The sequence below is a fragment of the Gopherus evgoodei genome, unplaced genomic scaffold (genome assembly GCF_007399415.2).
Source record: "Gopherus evgoodei ecotype Sinaloan lineage unplaced genomic scaffold, rGopEvg1_v1.p scaffold_47_arrow_ctg1, whole genome shotgun sequence".
NCBI classification, from domain to species: domain Eukaryota; kingdom Metazoa; phylum Chordata; order Testudines; family Testudinidae; genus Gopherus; species Gopherus evgoodei.
The window spans coordinates 253,182-270,058 of NW_022060068.1; the positions used below are offsets into that span (position 1 = coordinate 253,182).

At 46.9% G+C, this 16,877-nt stretch overlaps 1 protein-coding gene across 3 annotated transcripts; it reads right to left on the reverse strand.

Annotated features, from left to right (window-relative positions):
- Positions 1–4,186: 4,186 nt before the first annotated feature.
- On the reverse strand, positions 4,187–16,877 carry CHPF2 (chondroitin polymerizing factor 2). 3 transcript variants are annotated; one of them, XM_030546575.1, is made up of 5 exons: positions 16,834–16,877; positions 15,194–15,921; positions 7,794–8,358; positions 7,172–7,354; positions 4,187–5,613 (listed from the first exon to the last, which is right to left on the reverse strand). In XM_030546575.1, exons 2-5 carry the CDS (start codon positions 15,469–15,471, stop codon positions 4,348–4,350), a joined length of 2,292 nt encoding a protein of 763 aa, XP_030402435.1. In that variant the 5' UTR covers positions 15,472–15,921; positions 16,834–16,877; the 3' UTR covers positions 4,187–4,347. The 3 variants fall into 3 exon arrangements, with proteins under 3 accessions (XP_030402435.1, XP_030402434.1, XP_030402436.1); XM_030546574.1 differs by lacking the exon at positions 16,834–16,877 and having other exon boundaries at positions 15,194–16,806; XM_030546576.1 differs by lacking the exons at positions 15,194–15,921; positions 16,834–16,877 and having other exon boundaries at positions 7,794–8,075; positions 8,189–8,278.

Consider the following 16,877-nt stretch of genomic DNA (forward strand, 5'->3'; position numbering starts at 1 on the left):
TCTCAATTGTCTTTTTCATAAACTAAACAGATTAAGTGTGTCAGTATAAGGCATGTTCTCCAGCCCTTATACTACACCTCTACCCCAATATAACACGGTCATGGGGAGCCAAAAATCCCTACCGCATTATATGTGAAATGTTGTTATACTGGGGTAGCAGTGGCAGGGCTGCAGTGGTTATTTGAAGAGCCTGGGGATCTGGCTACGGGGAGTCGGGACCCTTTAAATTGCTGGCAGAGCCCCGCTGCTGCAGCCCCAGGGTAATGGCGGCAGGACTCCAGCAGTGATTTAAAGGGCCCAGGGCTCGCCGCAGCAGCCGGAGCCCCAGGCCCTTTAAATTGCTGGCAAGCCCCACTGCCACAGCCCTGGGGTAGCAGCGGCTGGGCTCTGGCAGTGATTTAAAGAGCTCCTGGCTCTGGCCACTGAGGGGAGCCCGGACCCTTTAAATTGTCACCCGAGCCCCGCTGCTGCAGCCCTGGGGTAGCAGTGGCAGGGCTCCAGCGGTGATTTAAAGGCCTGCCCAAGCCCTGCTGCTGCAGCCCTGGGGTAGCTGCAGCAGGGCTCCAGCAGTGATTTAAAGGGCTGCCCGAGCCCCGCTGCTGCAGCCCTGGGGTAGCAGTGGCAGGGCTCCAGCAGTGATTTAAAAGGCTGCCCGAGCCCCGCTGCTGCAGCCCTGGGGTAGCTGCAGCAGGGCTCCAGCAGTGATTTAAAGGGCTGCCCGAGCCCCGCTGCTGCAGCCCTGGGGTAGCGGCAGCAAGGCTCCAGCGGTGATTTAAAGGGCTGCCCGAGCCCCGCTGCTGCAGCTCCGGGGTAGCAGTGGCAGGGCTCCAGCAGTGATTTAAAAGGCTGCCCGAGCCCCGCTGCTGCAGCCCTGGGGTAAGTGGCAGCAGGGCTCCAGCGGTAATTTAAAAGGCTGCCTGAGCCCCGCTGCTGCAGCCCTGGGGTAGCAGTGGCAGGGCCCAGCAGTGATTTAAAGGGCTGCCCGAGCCCCGCTGCTGCAGCTCTGGGGTAGCAGTGGCAGGGCTCCAGCAGTGATTTAAAGGTCTGCCCAAGTCCTGCTGCTGCACCCCTGGGGTAGCGGCAGCAGGGCTCCAGCAGTGATTTAAAGGGCCCTGGGCTCCCAGTAGCAGCTGAAGCCCTGCTGCTACAGCGCTAAATGCGAACCTGTTATATCAGGTTGTGTTATAGCAGGGTAGAGGTGTATTTCTGTGGTTCTTTTCTGCAGCTGCTTAGATTTTTCAACATCCTTCTAAATCTGTGGATATGAGAACTGTTTGAAGTATTCTAGTATTGATCTCATTAGCAGTGCACACAAAGGTAAACTCACCTCCTTGCGCCAACTCATCACTCCCTGTTTATGCATTCAAGGATTGTATTAGCATTTTTTTCACTGGATAACACTGAGAGCTCCTGTTCTGTTGCTTGTCCACGGTGGCCCCTAAATCCTGTTCTGTCACTATTTTCCAGGAAACAGTCCTCCACTCTGCAGGTATGCTTGCATTTTATTTGAATGGACCTAGTTTACCAAGTGATCCAGATCACTGTGTGACTGTCCTGTCTTCATCTGCCAATCTTTTTGCCATCCACAAATTTTATCAGCCATTGGGTAACTGTAGCTTGAGCATGCATAATGTATGGGTTACCTAAAATCCAAAGGACTGATATGCTACAACCCAATCAGATCAAGATTAAGTAGAAATGTATAAAAGACCTAAGTGAACCTGGGCCCAAACTGGATATACACTGGAGCAGAAACTGAAGAATGGGACAGAAGGACCAGACCAAGAGATCAGAGAAGGCGACAACTATCATGTAAGATGGAAGGACTTCCTAATACTGCAGAATGTGGTAACTTGGGCCCATTTACCAATTCTGTCTTGTCTGTTATTGTCTGACATAAATGTATGGCCAGATACTATAAGTGCCAATAATTCTGTCTGAAATTGTATAGAGCTGAAAATTGATTTAAGACTAAATTGTGAAAATAGGGGCGTGTGTGCAGTCTATTGCCCCACTGCTGTTCGAGAAACCTACTGCTGTAAATCCATCCTCTGTGTCCTGCCCATTGCTGAGAGTTACAGCCCTGCACAGCAGATGATTAGTGTCCTGCACACTTGCACAATGACATAACTTGTGTCGGCCAGTTTGCAGTGTAGACATGGCCTTATGTGCCTCATACTGGCATGGCTATGCTAGTCAGGGGTGTGAAAAAAATACACCTGCAGCAACACAGCTAACTAACTTAGGTGGTTGTACACCAGCTTCACTAGCTCAGTATTTTGTTATTGCCTAGCCCAGATCAGAATGTTCACTTTAGAGCCCATAGAGGAAAAAGAATTGCCAGCTGCCTTCACCACAGAGTAACCCTACCCCTGTAGTGCTGTGTCATGAGTGCAGTGTGCACAGCAGCAGAGCTGCCATGGCAGCTATGCATCCTGCAGAGGAACCAGTCACGACCCGGCTGCATGATCTGAAGGAGCAGGGCATCGTCCCTGCAGATGAATCCTTTCCCGAACAACCTAGCTAGCAAGGTCAACAATCAAGTAAAAGGTCTCGAGCATCTGAGGAATAATATTCTAACACAGGGGTTGGCAAACTGGGGGTCGGGACCCCTCAGGGGGTCATAAGGTTCTTACATGGGGGCATCATAAGCTGTCAGCCTCCACCTCAAACCCACATTTCCTCCTGCATTTATAATGATGTTATAAACTAAAAACACTTTTTATATATTTAAGGCAGAGTCTGACTCAGAGGCTCGCTGTGTGAAAGGGGTCACCAGTACAACAGTTTGAGAACTGCTGTTCTAACAGGTCTCCATGGGTATGGTGAAGCTCACATAAGCCCGTCTCAGCAGCTGGGCATCCCATTTACAGTGGATGAGGAGTTACCATCTATAACCACCACTGGATGAGTATGAGGGGCTTGCTCTTGCCAGCTATAGAGAAGGAGCGGAGTGGCAAGTGCATACCCCCCTCATCTCAGGAAAAGGCCCAAGGAAAGGTTCTTTCCAACTGGAGAATGGGCAAAGCGCAGGAACAGCAGCCAGATACCAATTCAATGCCCAAAATTCAATTCCTCTTGGGATACCCTTGTGTACATCTGAAAAACTGCCACACCCTATCAAGCTTCAGAGAGAAGGGATTAGACACCATGTAAAAAGCACAGCATAACAATCTAGATAGGACAGAAGAGAAGCAGCAGAAAGCAGCTAATGCATCACGTTATGCAGCCTGAACCGGGCTGCAGGGGGATGGAGGGCAGCCATTCTAAAAGACTGAATCGCTGTAAGACTCGTATTCTAGCTGCTTGTCCATATACCTTTGATCAGGCTCCCACTGTCCCAAAGTCATTACACTCTATATGCCTGAACACCCCACCCCTATGCATGCTCTCCCAGGACTACATCCCCTTCCATGTGTGTTCACCAGCCATGTCTGGCTGCTGACAAAGACACATCTGAATGGGACTAGGAAAGAGTTTGCTCAATCTCACTGAGTCCATTACTTTAGTGAGATATTTGACTTAGGTGGGTGAGGTAATATCTTTTACTGGAGCAACTTCTGTTGGTGAGAAACACAAACTTTCGAGCCACACGGAGTTCCTCTTCACCTGACGAAGAGCTCTGTTTGCCTCAAAAGTCTGTCTTCCTCACCCCTAGAAGATGGTCCAATAAAAGATATTACCTCACTCACCTTGTCTCTCTACTACCCTGGGACTGACAGCTACAACTACACTGCATTTAAATTAGTTGACATTCAGATTTAGTATAGGTGAGGGCAGCTGGCAAACTTTTTCCCCCTCTGGGCTCTAAAGTGAACGTTCAGCATTGGCCTAGGAAAGCTGCATCTTAATAGAGTGAAAGAACAGGAATCCCAAGAAGAACACACTACACTAACAAGCCAGGGTTCAAGAGGTGTTTGTGGGATTGCAGCAGTGAACACATCAGGGAATCCAAGTGTGTCAGAGAGAACAGGGAAAGTGCATACATTAATATGTCTTGTTCTGATTCAGGTCTCTTATTTACTCCTGTGGTGCAGCACTTTGGGTGAGCTTTATGGGGCAAAGTTTAGACTGCCCGTAATCTTACAGTTCCATCCCCCTCACGCCCACAACCCACTCTGTGGGAGTGTCACTGTACCATAGTTGTGAATGAGAAGATACTTGTGATAATTTGTGAGGAACCAAGTTAATTTGCATGGGAAGAAACTTTAATCACTTTTCCTATTAAACCAAATTTTCCAATTGGCCTCATGCACCCATCTTTCCCAGGGCACGATTGGGGCTGGGAAGAGGGGTGGAAGGTGCAAGTATTAAGGTGCTGGGGAACCACTGGTAGCTTTGGGTCCTTCAGGTGCTATTGGCCTGTTCCTGCTCAAAGAGGGCCATGGCCAGGTGCGAGCGAGAGGACAGCCCCTCTAGGTTACTGAGCACACAGCGGTGATACAGTTCCTCGCTCAGCCGGGGGTTGCAGCTCCTCAGCACATATTTCTGCACCAGCCCTGGCTCCACAGCCCGGAACAAGTGCAGGCCAGAGTAGCGAAGGAAGACATCAAATACTTCCATGCTCTCCAGCACTTCGTCCCGGTCCAGAATGTCAGCCGCCAGCTTGGTGCGTGCTGCCATGTAGTCAGAGTTGTAGAAGCAAGCCTCAGCAAAGGCATGACGGTCAAAGTGCCCATCCCTCAGGAAGTCGGTGCTGGAAGAGGAGGCGGCCTGCTCACCATGGTACATCAGCACTGGGTTGAACTCCTGGAAGTGCATTGGGAAGAAGACCTGCCAGTTACTGATGGTGTTCATGCGGCAGCGATTCAGGAACTCTGTGTTAACCTCTGTCCAAACGCTGGCCAAGAAGAAGAGGGTGTCCACAGGGTGTTTCTTTGACACTATGTCCATGAGCTTCACCTGGGATGGCACCTCAGTTTTGACGCTGATCCAGGGGATTTTCACCTCTGCATAGCGTTTTTCCAGCTCTCCCACCATAGCTTTGACTCCAGCAAAGACATCCAGCTGGCTGACCCGCTGAGCATCATAAGGCTGGTAGATGAAGAGCAGGGTCAGCAGGGCATTGTCATGTGTGTCCAGCGTGTTCATGGCAAACATGTCTAGGAAGTTGCTGACAAAGTCCAGCTCCTGCACGGTCAGGGGCAGCACCAGCTGCACACGTGTAGCCTCTGTCACATAGGGCATGGGGATGATCTCCACCTTGCTGAGGGGCCGCACTAGACTCACCCGCTTAGCCAGAACATGGCTGTGGCCCTTCTGGGTTACAGCCTCCAGCAAGAGGTCCAGCATGTACTCCATGCCCCGTGTGGGGTCAAAGCGCCGGTAGCCATTCAACAATTGTTGCTTGTAGAAACGAAGCTGGGGCTGGTAGCGGCTGTTGAGCTGCTGGAGCGCTGCCTCAATGATGTCACTAACATCGGCCTTGCTGGCTCCAGCCAGCTCACATTTGGGGGAGCCATCGGGGCAGGAGAAGAGGTGCTGCTCTGTGAAGTAGTCCCAGCTGATCACCTCGAAGCGGGATTTGGGGACGAAGGGAGCATTGATGCCTATGGGCCATGTCAGTCCACCCTCGCGAGCTGGTGTCAGCGATGTCAGGTTCCTGATCTGCATCTGTGAAGAAAGTACAGTCCTATTTATAGAATCATAGGTGTAGGGCTGGAAAGGACCTTGAGAAGTCACCTGGTCTAGTCCCCCACGCTGAGGCAGGATGAAGTATATCCCTAGACCATCCCTGACAGGCATTTGTCCAACTTGTTCTTAAATACGTCCAATGATAGGGATTCCACCACCTTCCTTGGCAGCCTGTTCCAGAGCTTAACTACCCTTATAATCAGAAAGTTTTTTCTAATATCTAACCTAAATCTCCCTTGCTGCAGATATTAAGCCCATTACTACTTGTCCTACCTTCAGTGGACATGGAGAACAATTGATCCCCATGCTTTTTATAACCACCCTTAACATATTTGAAGACTATCATCAGGTCCCCCCCACCCCCGGTCTTCTTTTCTCAAGAGTAAACGTGCCTAGTTTAATCTTTCCTCAGGTTTTCTAAATATTTTATCCTTTTTATTGCTCTTCTCTGAACTTTAATTTGTTCACATCTATCCTAAAGTGTGGCACTCAACACTGGGCACAGGACTCCAGCCAAGGCCTCACCAGTGCCAAGTAGAGTGGAACAAATATCTCCCATGTGTTACACATGACACTCCTATTACTACTCCCTGGAATATTAGCCTTTTCACAACTGCATCCCATTGTTGGCTCATACTGAATTTATAATCCACTATAACCCCCAGATACTTTCAGCAATACTGCCACCTATTTTGTACTCTTCCATTTGATTTTTCTAACCCAAACTCCACCATGATTTGCCCCTGTTTTGTTTCTCTTTTAACTTCACCTAGACGCTTTCAACTTTTCTGCCTCTTACCTCCTTGTGGACTCAGAACAAGTGTATGTATTCGCGATGTATAATGCAACATTTTCCCCCTTTCTCCCCATCTTTCCTTTCTGAACAAGCTATACCCTCTATACCAATATTCCATTCATGAGATTTATCCCACCAAGGCTGATGTCAATTAAGTCATAGTTTAGCTTGTGTACTATTACACCCAGTTCTTCCTGTTTACTCGCCATACTTCTTGCTTTTGCATATAGACATCTATAGTGTTGACCAGATTCCTTCACTGTTTTTCCTCTTGTTGTTCCTATGACCCTACTGTAATTTTCATCCCCCGCTCCCAACATCTAGCCCTCTTTTAAGGTCACCTTTTTTTATACCTACTTGTGGGCTTCTGTCAACTGCCCCCTTTGAATCTAATTTAAAGCCCTCCTCAATAGGCTGGGGAGTCAGTGTCTGAAGATGCTCTTCTCCTGGAGAGGCAAGTGGTCTGGTCCCTCTTCCTGCCCCCTCTTCAACCCCCGAGGGGCAAATGGCCTGATTCCTCCTCCCTACCTAGAGCTTCTTGAATTCTTAGTTGTGCAGGACAGTAGTGATTCTGATACTACACCCTCCTCATGCAGAGGCTATTTCCACAGAGGACTCTGCCACTGCCTAGCTGTCAGAGATTCTCTGTTCCCCCACAAACCCTGAAAAAAAGAGATCTAGTCTGACCTCACACTCCATCTCTGCCTCAGGTTCCCTGTCGGTATTCCCCCACCCAGATACCTGGAGTTGCTGGATCTCCTGGTAGGCTCTGTCCAGCTGGATCCTGCTGAAATGCTTGTGCAGTCGGTACATGAGGGTCCCCTCAGAGACAGGGTGCACAGTCAGCGCTGCCTGGAAGTCCTCACTCTCCTCCTTCTCTAGGTCTGCATTTTTGGCCAGTTCATAGGAATAGTAATGCTGGCCCTGAAATGCATGAGACTAGTTAGGAACCCTGGCACTCACACTGGGTCCTCCCTCCCGCACCCACTCACTCTGAAGGGGGTAAGACCCAGAGAGACAAACACTTGGGCACGGGAGTGGGTTTCACCCTCCGCTCCTCACTTCATATATCAGAGGAGAATCCAGATCTCCACGTTCTTTCTTTTTATCTCAGGCTGCCTCCCACCCCCTTGAAAAATTGTGAAATAGATGAAATCTGACTAAATCTGTTCTCTCAAATGTCACTCCAGCTCCACCTCTCAAGACTGGGCTCTTGTCCCATGCTGCTACCCCACACCTCCTTTCTTCCCAGTACTTCACAGCATAAGTTTTGGGGCACTCACTCCTTTGCCCTATGGCATAGGCATGAGGGTGTGGAGTCTATTGGGTTGAGGCTGTGCCCTAGCCCCTGGAAGGACAATACCTGGTGCTGGGAGACACAGCTGATGCCCAGGAAGTCGATGATGCAGCGTCCCAGCCACTCATCTGGGCGCACACTGAGAATCTCATTACGGCAGCTGTCCAGATGCCGATGCAACTTAAGCAGCAGGCTCCGGGAAACCAAGTAGCCAAAGCCACCATGGCAGTAGCGGGCCTGTTCATCCCCCCCAATGAACTCCTCAGCCCGTCCCAGGTAAACATCCTGATTAATGCTTAGGTGTGTCACTAGGGCCTTGATCTGCTCGGCTTGGGCGTAGGTGTCATCCTGCATGACATAGAACCAGTCATAGTCACCCCCAAAGTGCTGATGGATGTAGCGCATGGTCTCATACATCAGCCAGACTGGGCGTTCATCCCCATGTGACACCAGCACCATACCATGAGGCACCTTGGCGCTGCGCAACCCCGTAAAGTACAGCAAGTGTGGGAAGTGATGGGCCACTGTCTTGTTCACTGCCACAGCCAGTGTGTTCATGGTTGCCTTGGAGGTGAGCACAGCCACAAAGAGCCGTTCATGAAAGCCCAGCTCTGTCTGGATATAGCGAGTCCTGCAGGGAAAAGTCATGGTTACAACACAAGCAGCTGGGAGAAGGGAAAGAAACAGATCTACTCTATACTTGCATCAGAGGCAGAGGGGGCATCCACACCCACAGTTGATGTTTCAAGTAATCTGATTCCTTTCAAAGCTCTGACTCTGGGCTCAGCTGGACACATTACTAATGATATCACATTTTTAAGACACCTTCTTACTTAATGGAAACGAAGGCCAGTTAGCATCCTAATACTTGTATCCAACTATACAGAGAGATGGCATCACCCACTAAATGAAAGACTGCCCTCTCTGGGCTGCGATGTAGCAGTGGTTTAACAGCCACACAGCAATGCTGGACAACAGTTTAGGGCAGCGTTTCCCAAACTTTTTCAGCCACAGAACACTTTTTAGCCTATTACAGAACACTTATAATATTAGTTTGTAGTTGTTTGGTTTTCAAATAAAAAATTATTTTATAAAATAAAATATATTTGTGCATAAATAACAAAGCAAAAATACAAATTTAAAATAACTTGAACTAACAATTTCTAACTGGAAAGCGTGTATAAAGTAGTACAAAAATCAAGTGCAAGAGTCAAAATTAAAAACAGAGTTCTACTTAAAAAAACTCTGTTTTTAAATATTCACAAACACCAAACAGATTAGATTTTTACTAGAAAAATCTATTTTTATAAACAGAAATACAAATTTGGATTTAATGGGATTGGTGTGTCTGTGTTTTTCTATCACAAATTCGCTTAAATATTAGGAATAATGCTGGAAAGTTGAATCCTCATGTCAGGCCCAGCATCAAGTCTATTCCTATATTTGTTTTTTGTTCCAGCATAATATAAAAACCCCATCTCACACAAATAAGTTGTAGCAAAAGGAAGGAGCACTTGAACTGCACGTTTAGCCATATTAGGGTACTCTTCTATTAGGCTGCTCCAAAAATTATTCAGCGGAAGATCCTTAAACTTTTGTTTCAAACCAGAGTCAGAAATTAAGTCAATTAGATTTTCATAATTGTGCGCAGTAAAGCCGACTGGTTTGGCTGTAGTTACAAACGGATTTCGAACCCAAGCATTATCATCAGTAGTTATAGGAAAATATTCTAATAAAGAGGCCTGCAAGTCACGTAAGTGCTGTAAAATGGTGCTGTAAACTTCTTCATGGACTGTAGAATTTATTTCAGTCAGAAATTCATGTACTGTAGGGAAGCAGTCAAAGTTATTCTGTTCTACAGAAGATGCCCAGAATTGCAATTTCTTTTTAACGACAACATTTTATCCAATGTAGTAAAAAGTCACACTCTTTCCTTGCAGCGACAGATTAATTTCACTTAATTTTGCAAAAATATCTGCAAGATACGCAAGTCTCATTAGCCATGAGGAATTTGTCAGACAGTCATTAAAATTTTCGTCCTGAATTATCTGAAGTGAAGAATACCAGTAGTTCACTACAAAGCTCAAAAAGCCTCACAAGCACTTTTCCTCTGGATAGCCACCTGACTTCCGTATGGAAAAGAAGTGCTTTGTGCCGACTACCCATTTCCTCGCACAAAATTTTAAATAACCTGGATTGAAGTGGTCGAGATTTGACAAAAATTGGTTATTTGTACTGCTTCATTGAGCACAATTTTCAGATATGCTGGTATTTTTTTTTTTAAACTGCAAGTGCTTGCCTGTGTAGAACACAACGGCTCTTAGTGCTTTCTGGTGCTACACTTAGGATTTGCGTTACAGCTCCCTTCATCGTCCCGATCATTGCCCGAGCACTGTCAGTACATACATCAATACATTTTCCCCAATTAATTTAATGCTTTCTGATAAAATTGTTGATGCAGTTGAATATTTCTTCTCCAGTTGTGTTGCTTTGCAGAGATTCACATAAGACCAGGTCCTCTTCAATATTATTATTAAATCTATATCGGACAAATACTAGTAGCACAGCAAGTCCTGAAACGTCAATGGACTCATCTAGCTGCAATGAATACTCACGGCAAATTTTCAGTCGGCAAACTAGCTCTTTTTCTATGTCATTGGCGAGATCTTTAAAACAGTATGCAACAGTATTATGCAGTATGCAACTGTACAGAATCAATTTTTTTACCAGACTGCTCACTCGACATGCACGTTACAGTATCTTTCGCGCATGGCTTGATAAGCGTTTCTCCAATAGTTTGAGCTTCTTCGGCAAGTGCTACACAGTAACGTACTCGATAAGACGCCTCTGTTGCACTTTCGTTGTCTGTTTTAGCAATTTTAATCACTGAAATTTTACAATTTCCAAGTGACTCACGCTGCCTTTTGAAAAAAACTTATCTTTGTCTTTATATTCAGCATGCTTGGTTTCCAAATGCCTACGAAGTTTAGCAGGAGCCAATGAACTGTTTGCTAGTATTTTCTTGCACACGATGCACTGCGCATCAGGAACATCTTTATTTCTAACACACATAAAACCGAAAGACAAATAACTTTCATCATACTTTTGTTTCGGTCTTTTAACACCTGTTTCTTCTCGTTTTTTGATATACTTCGGTGGAAATTCTTTCACCTTGGACAACTCACTAGTACTAACAGATTTTTCAGCAACAAAAGCCTGCAATTGTTCATCCTCACTTTGAAGTGTCACAATATTTTGCTCGTTTATTTCAGCCACAGTTGGAGTACCAGAAGAACTTGCTTTTTGTTTCAAAGTTCCCTCTTTTAGCCACAGATCCATGGTGATTAAGTTTAGTAACAATACTTAGAACTACTGATTTTTGTCAAATTTTGTTTGTCACAAATATTTATATTGTTTCGAACAAAGCTAGTTTAGTTGCGCTTATTGCACACATGGTAAAGACCCACAGGTTTGAACTCGTTGAGTGAATATGTTATATTCACCATGGCGTAAAGAGAATGGTATGTGCATACTGCTGCGGTTCATGCAGTCTCGAGCAGAAGGGGTACGACGTCACTAACTGAAACGTGCCTGAAAGGGGTAAACGTCAACATGCTTGTATGTCACGTTCTCTTTACGCCATGATATTCAATACAAGATCTATCAATAACCGGAAAAAGAGTTTTATGTTAAATTATAGTCATTCAAAAAGAGTTGTAAAGTATGCTTCAAATATGCCAAATTTGAAATTAAAAAAATTTAAAGACTTTTTTTAATTACGATTTTTTCACGGAACACCTATTCACATCATGCAGAACACCAGTGTTCCACGGAACATTTTGGGAAACACTGGTTTAGGGCAAGAAGTGAAGCTAACTACTGCAGTCAACAGAAATTATAGGGGGCAAGTTCAAGGGGGAAAAATGTAAATATATGAGAGATCCTTGGATACCCTGGCGATCACATTTTGATTCCTGCAAAAGTACCACAGGATCTTTAATGATCACAAATGATCAAGACTTTGCTTTTATATCATACCTGAAAGATAGCAGCCTGGTAGCACTGATTCAGAGGCTAAATTGACCCCATGGGATCTACCCACCCAGCAGTACAGCACCCCTTAGTGCCACACGATAGCACTGGGATCAGCTCTCACTAAATGGAGAGTGCACTCACTACCAAGCGCCCCACACTGCTCTCTGCAGCCTCTGTTTCCTATCCAAGTACCAGGAACATAGAAATTGACAGACTGGATCAGACCCAAGGTCCATATGGTCCACTATCCTGTCTCTGATGATGGCCACCACTGCAGGTTTCAGAGGAAGCTGCAGGTAGCCTTTTAATCACTAGTAGTTTGACTGGTTTAAACCCTGAAGCATGAGGTTAAATACTTCTTCCAAAATTTATGTTAGCACTATAATAAGTTCCGCCTCATTGACATCCTGTGGCATTGAGTAAAAAGCATTTCGTTGATCAGTTTGAATTTGCCACGTTTTAAATTAATTGAATGTCCTCTTTTTTCTTGTGTTTTGAGACAGGGAGAACAAAAGTTGCTGATCTCTCTTTAGATCCCTCATTATTTTATATACTTTAATCACGTTTCCACCTGTCTCCTTTATGAGGTAACAGTCCCAACTTTTCAGCTATTTCATAGGAGACTTTTTCCTCATTACCTAATCATTCTGGTCTTCCCTCTCTGAACCTCCTCTATTCTACAATGTGCTGCACACAGTACCCAGATGAGGTCACGTCATTGACTTATAGAAATACATTAATTTTTTATTATTCTGCATTCCATTCTTGATGTAACTGAACATCTTGTTTGCCTTTTTTGACTGCACCTGCTGACTGAGCAGAGATCTGCAGGCAGCTGTCTATAATGACACCAGGTTGCTTTCCCTGAATTGATTTCGAACTGTTATGAGAAGATTATTTTTTCCCTGTAAGGTGTACTGCTTTGCAGTTAGCAACATTGAATTCAATTTTCCATTATGTTGCCCATTCATCTAGCTTGATACAGTCTCTCTGAAGTTCCTGGTGGTCTGCTCTGAAAAGAGAGTTTTCCTTTGGAGAAACTGTGCTGGTTATACCCTGTCACATCATAATCTTTCAGCCGTTTTATTATATTATATTTAATTACAGTTTCAACCAGCTAACCCAGTCTGACCCTGTTTAGCCCATAAGAGCTGATGGGACACACGTTAGACATAGGCGGTCACCTTCACGTCACAATGACTTGCTCAAAAGTGACTAATAAAAATAACGAGGTCATCTGCAAATTTTGGTACTTTACTGCTCATCCCTATGGTTGAGTGTCTACCCAACACTATAATGAAAAAGGTTAAAACTGGAGCTTGAGAGTTCAATTAAAAAGTGCCTGGCCACCCTGCAGAGTGGGCCAGTCACAATGACTGATGTATCCTAACTGGCAGGGCCAGCTCCAAGCACCAGCGGAGCAAACACGTGCCTGGGGCAGCACATGCTACAGGGAGGCATTCCGTCCATTCTTGGGGCGGCAGAGTCTGGATGGCTTTTTTTTTGTGCTTCGGCGATTCGGGCGGTGGCAGTCTGAGTGGGTTTTTCTCATTTTTTTTTTTGTGCTTCAGCAGTTCAGGTGGCAAAGTCCAAGCCTTTTTTTTGGCGCTTCAGGGGGCCGCGGCAGTCTGAGCGGTTTTTTGTTTTTGCTTGGAGCAGCAAAACCAGTAGAGCCGGCCCTGCTAACTGGGAGAGGAACTGGGGGTCAGTATAAACAGAGGAAGTCTGTGGCAGAAGGGGTGACAGCTGAATTTAGTATGAGGGGCTTAGTGAGTGTTTCAGGAAAGTGGGGTAACATTAAAAAAGCTCTACTACATTTTTTAAGGATACTCAGCAAGGTAAGAGAGTTAGTAGGTGATGGTTATACTCAGCAGATGAGTCCACTTCACTATAATGTATAAAATGAAGAAGGGGCCAGGGAGAGAGGTAGGAACTCTGCAGTTGCTCTCTGGGATCAGAGAATGGAAACAGCCCTGGCAGACATTCAATTGACGACTAAGAGAGGAATACAAGATCAAGCCTAAGGAGGGTAGAAGGGGGGTTAAGCTTACACGTTTACTTTGGGATTTATTGGGGGATTCCAGGAGGGAGCACAGAGTCCTAGCCCTGCGAGAAGGCTGAACTCAGAAAGGTTGTGGGACAGGCCTCCTTACAGGGTTAGTATGAAACAATCCAAGGAAACGGCAGCAAGAAGTTTGAGGGATTGAACCTTGACTTGCCTGCCTGGAACTCATTGTAGAAGCAGGCCAGGATTCCTCTACAACCACTGGTGAAGCCTCTCAGAAGGGAATAGATGACTGGAAGTCCTGAGGAAAGGGCATATGAACCACTGGGACCAGGACCAAATGCAACAGATTAGATCAGGGATCAGCAACCTTTGGCACGTGGCCCATCAGGGAAATCCACTGGTGGGCCGGGATGGTTTGTTTACCAGCAGCATCCACAGGTTCGGCCAATCGCAGCTCCCACTGGCTGCGGTTCGCCGTTCCAGGCCAATGGGTGCTGTGGGAAGCAGCACAGGTTGAGGGGTGCGCTGGCTGCTGCTTCCCGCAGCCCCCGTTGGCCTGGAACGGCAAATGGCGCCAGTAGGAGCTACAGTCAGCCAAACCCACGGATGCTGCAGGTAAACAAACCGTTACGGCCCACCAGCGGATTTCTCTGACAGGTCGTGTGCCAAAGGTTGCCAATCCCTGGACTAGATGGAGCAATTGGACATTTTATTTGTTGGACTTTTTGCTACCCGGAAAGGTGTGGCACTAAATTGTGACCTGGCCAGAGCTGAGTTATGGCAAGACAGAAACTGCAGGGCAGAGCAGTTATAAATAGGAGCCACCAATCAGGGAAGGTGCCTGCTAGGCCACATCCACTGATGAGGGGGCATGCCTGCCGCGAGTGCACTTTTCTACAAACCCTCCTTTCCAGAACATTAATAAATATATTAAACAATATAGATCCTAGGAGGGAAACTTGAGGCCCTGGCTATTAGCTTTTTGTCATAGTGAATATTGACTACTTATTCCTTCTCCATTCCCCCCCCCTTTCTCCTAGCCAGTGTTTGATTCATGAGAAGGCTTTGCCTCTCACCCCTGGACTATTTAATTTCTTTAGTAGCATTTTGTGAGACATCTTATCAAAGCCATTTTGAAAGTTCAACTAAGTTGTCAACCGCTTCTCCTTTATCTGCTACTTTTCCATTTTCAAAGAATTCTAATATCTTAGTGGGAGACAGACAATTTTCCTTTGGAGAAACTGTGCTGGTTATACCCTGTTACATCATAATCTTCCAGCTGTTTTATTATATTATATTTAATTATAGTTTCAACCAACTAACCCAGTCTGACACTGTTTTGCCCATAAGATGGGACCCATATGTTAGACATGGGCAGTCACCTTCACCTCACAATGACTTGCTCAAAAGGAGTGTCTCTTACCTGAGCACTTTCTTGTAAGGCTTGTTGGGGTCTCGGTAGTAGGGAACAATCCTGGGTTTGAAGTCTTCATCATTCTCGCTTGACCTTCCTCCAGCAACAGAGTCCTGCTTCATTTCCCCTGCAAACAGCCCATTATTTACCCCTGTGTCCATGCAAGGATCCTCCCCATCACTCTGGATCCAGGAGACACGCAGCAGACTTAGACTGCATCCCAAGGAGAGGCCCAGGATGAGTGGCAGAGCAGGCCGCAGGAAGGCAAGGAGAGTAGCCAGACGCATGGCAGAGCTATCATGAAACAATATGCAAAATCTTCAACAAGAAAGTTGTTCAACAAGAAAATCTGGACAAAGGGAGATCTAGAAATGCACCAGAACCTGAGAGAGCTAGAAAACAGTGATCCAGAAGCATGAGAGGCACGATTTCCCACTTAAAGGCAGTTGTAGGCCACAGATCTAGCCCAGTCGTGGATATATAACAGTGTCAGAGATAAACCATAAAGTTCAGAGAATTTGGCAATATGGCTCATGTTGAAAAGATAATTAAATGAGCCCCAGGTAGTGTCCATGCCTGGAGATATAGCAAATCATTCCCAGCTCCTTGACAGGTGAGATGGAGAGGGCTCCAGCACTGAGATCTGTGAATCCAGTCAGCTCCCAGGACTTCAAGATACAAACACTTCTCATATGGGATGGAATCAGAAAGTTTCCTGAACTTCCATGTACAGGAGCCTTAAGAGCAGAGGGAGAAAGAAACCAGTGCTCAGGTCCCCTGGAATAACATCTGGCAACATGAAACACTGACCCTTTGTAGCTGGTGGACAGTATCTCAGTGGTGACTTAGGCTAATAGCACGAGAGCCTGTCCCACCTGCTTGTTTCTTGGTTCCCAGCTGCTGCACTTTTGATGGTCCCATCCAGGCTACCTAAAGAGAGGGAAACTGAGCAGCCAGAACTGCAGGACTGAATCTGCCTCAGTGATAAGTGTGCAGACTCAGATTAAGGTCAGGATACCCTGAACTCCAGAGCTAGGATTACCATTCACCCCCTGCTGGAAAAGAGGTCAGAGGCTCCACTTCTGAGACAAAGCCAGGGAGATTGGCCAGTGCTTCCTGCAGTGGGAAAAGATGAGAACCTTAGCAGAGGTAGTGAAGGGACATGGGCTACAGGGGATTTTCCCCTTAAGGTACAAGTTCCCGTGCAGCCCCAGGCTAGAGGGACTGGCTGGGTGAGGGTACTGGGCTTTCTACCCCTAAAGCCTATGTTCCAGTGCAACTCTTATTGAACAAATGTGCTCAACAGAACGAGCATCGGCAGCCAGGCCCTGGAGCTGGTAGCTTCTTCGGAGAGGCAGACGATGGACTAGGGCCCGGAGAAAGCGTTCTCCTCTCTTCCCTAGAGCTCCTCCAGGCAGGGCTGAATCCCACCGGCAAGAGGAGGCGTGTCCTGCTGAGGCCTGGGCCCCCCAGTTCCGGGGTCTGCCCCGAGGGAGGCGGCTGGAGGGGTCCCAGTCTCACGGACACGATGGGGCGGCCCTGCTCCAGCAGAGGAGAGGGGGCGAGGGAAAGCTCCGCCTGGCCCCCAGCCCAGCGCCCGGCCCCCCCGCCTGCGTAGGCCGTGCCCGGCGGGGGCCGCTTCCCGGTACCTGTCAGGCGCTCTGCCCGCGGCAGCCCAGGCCCGGCGCCGCTC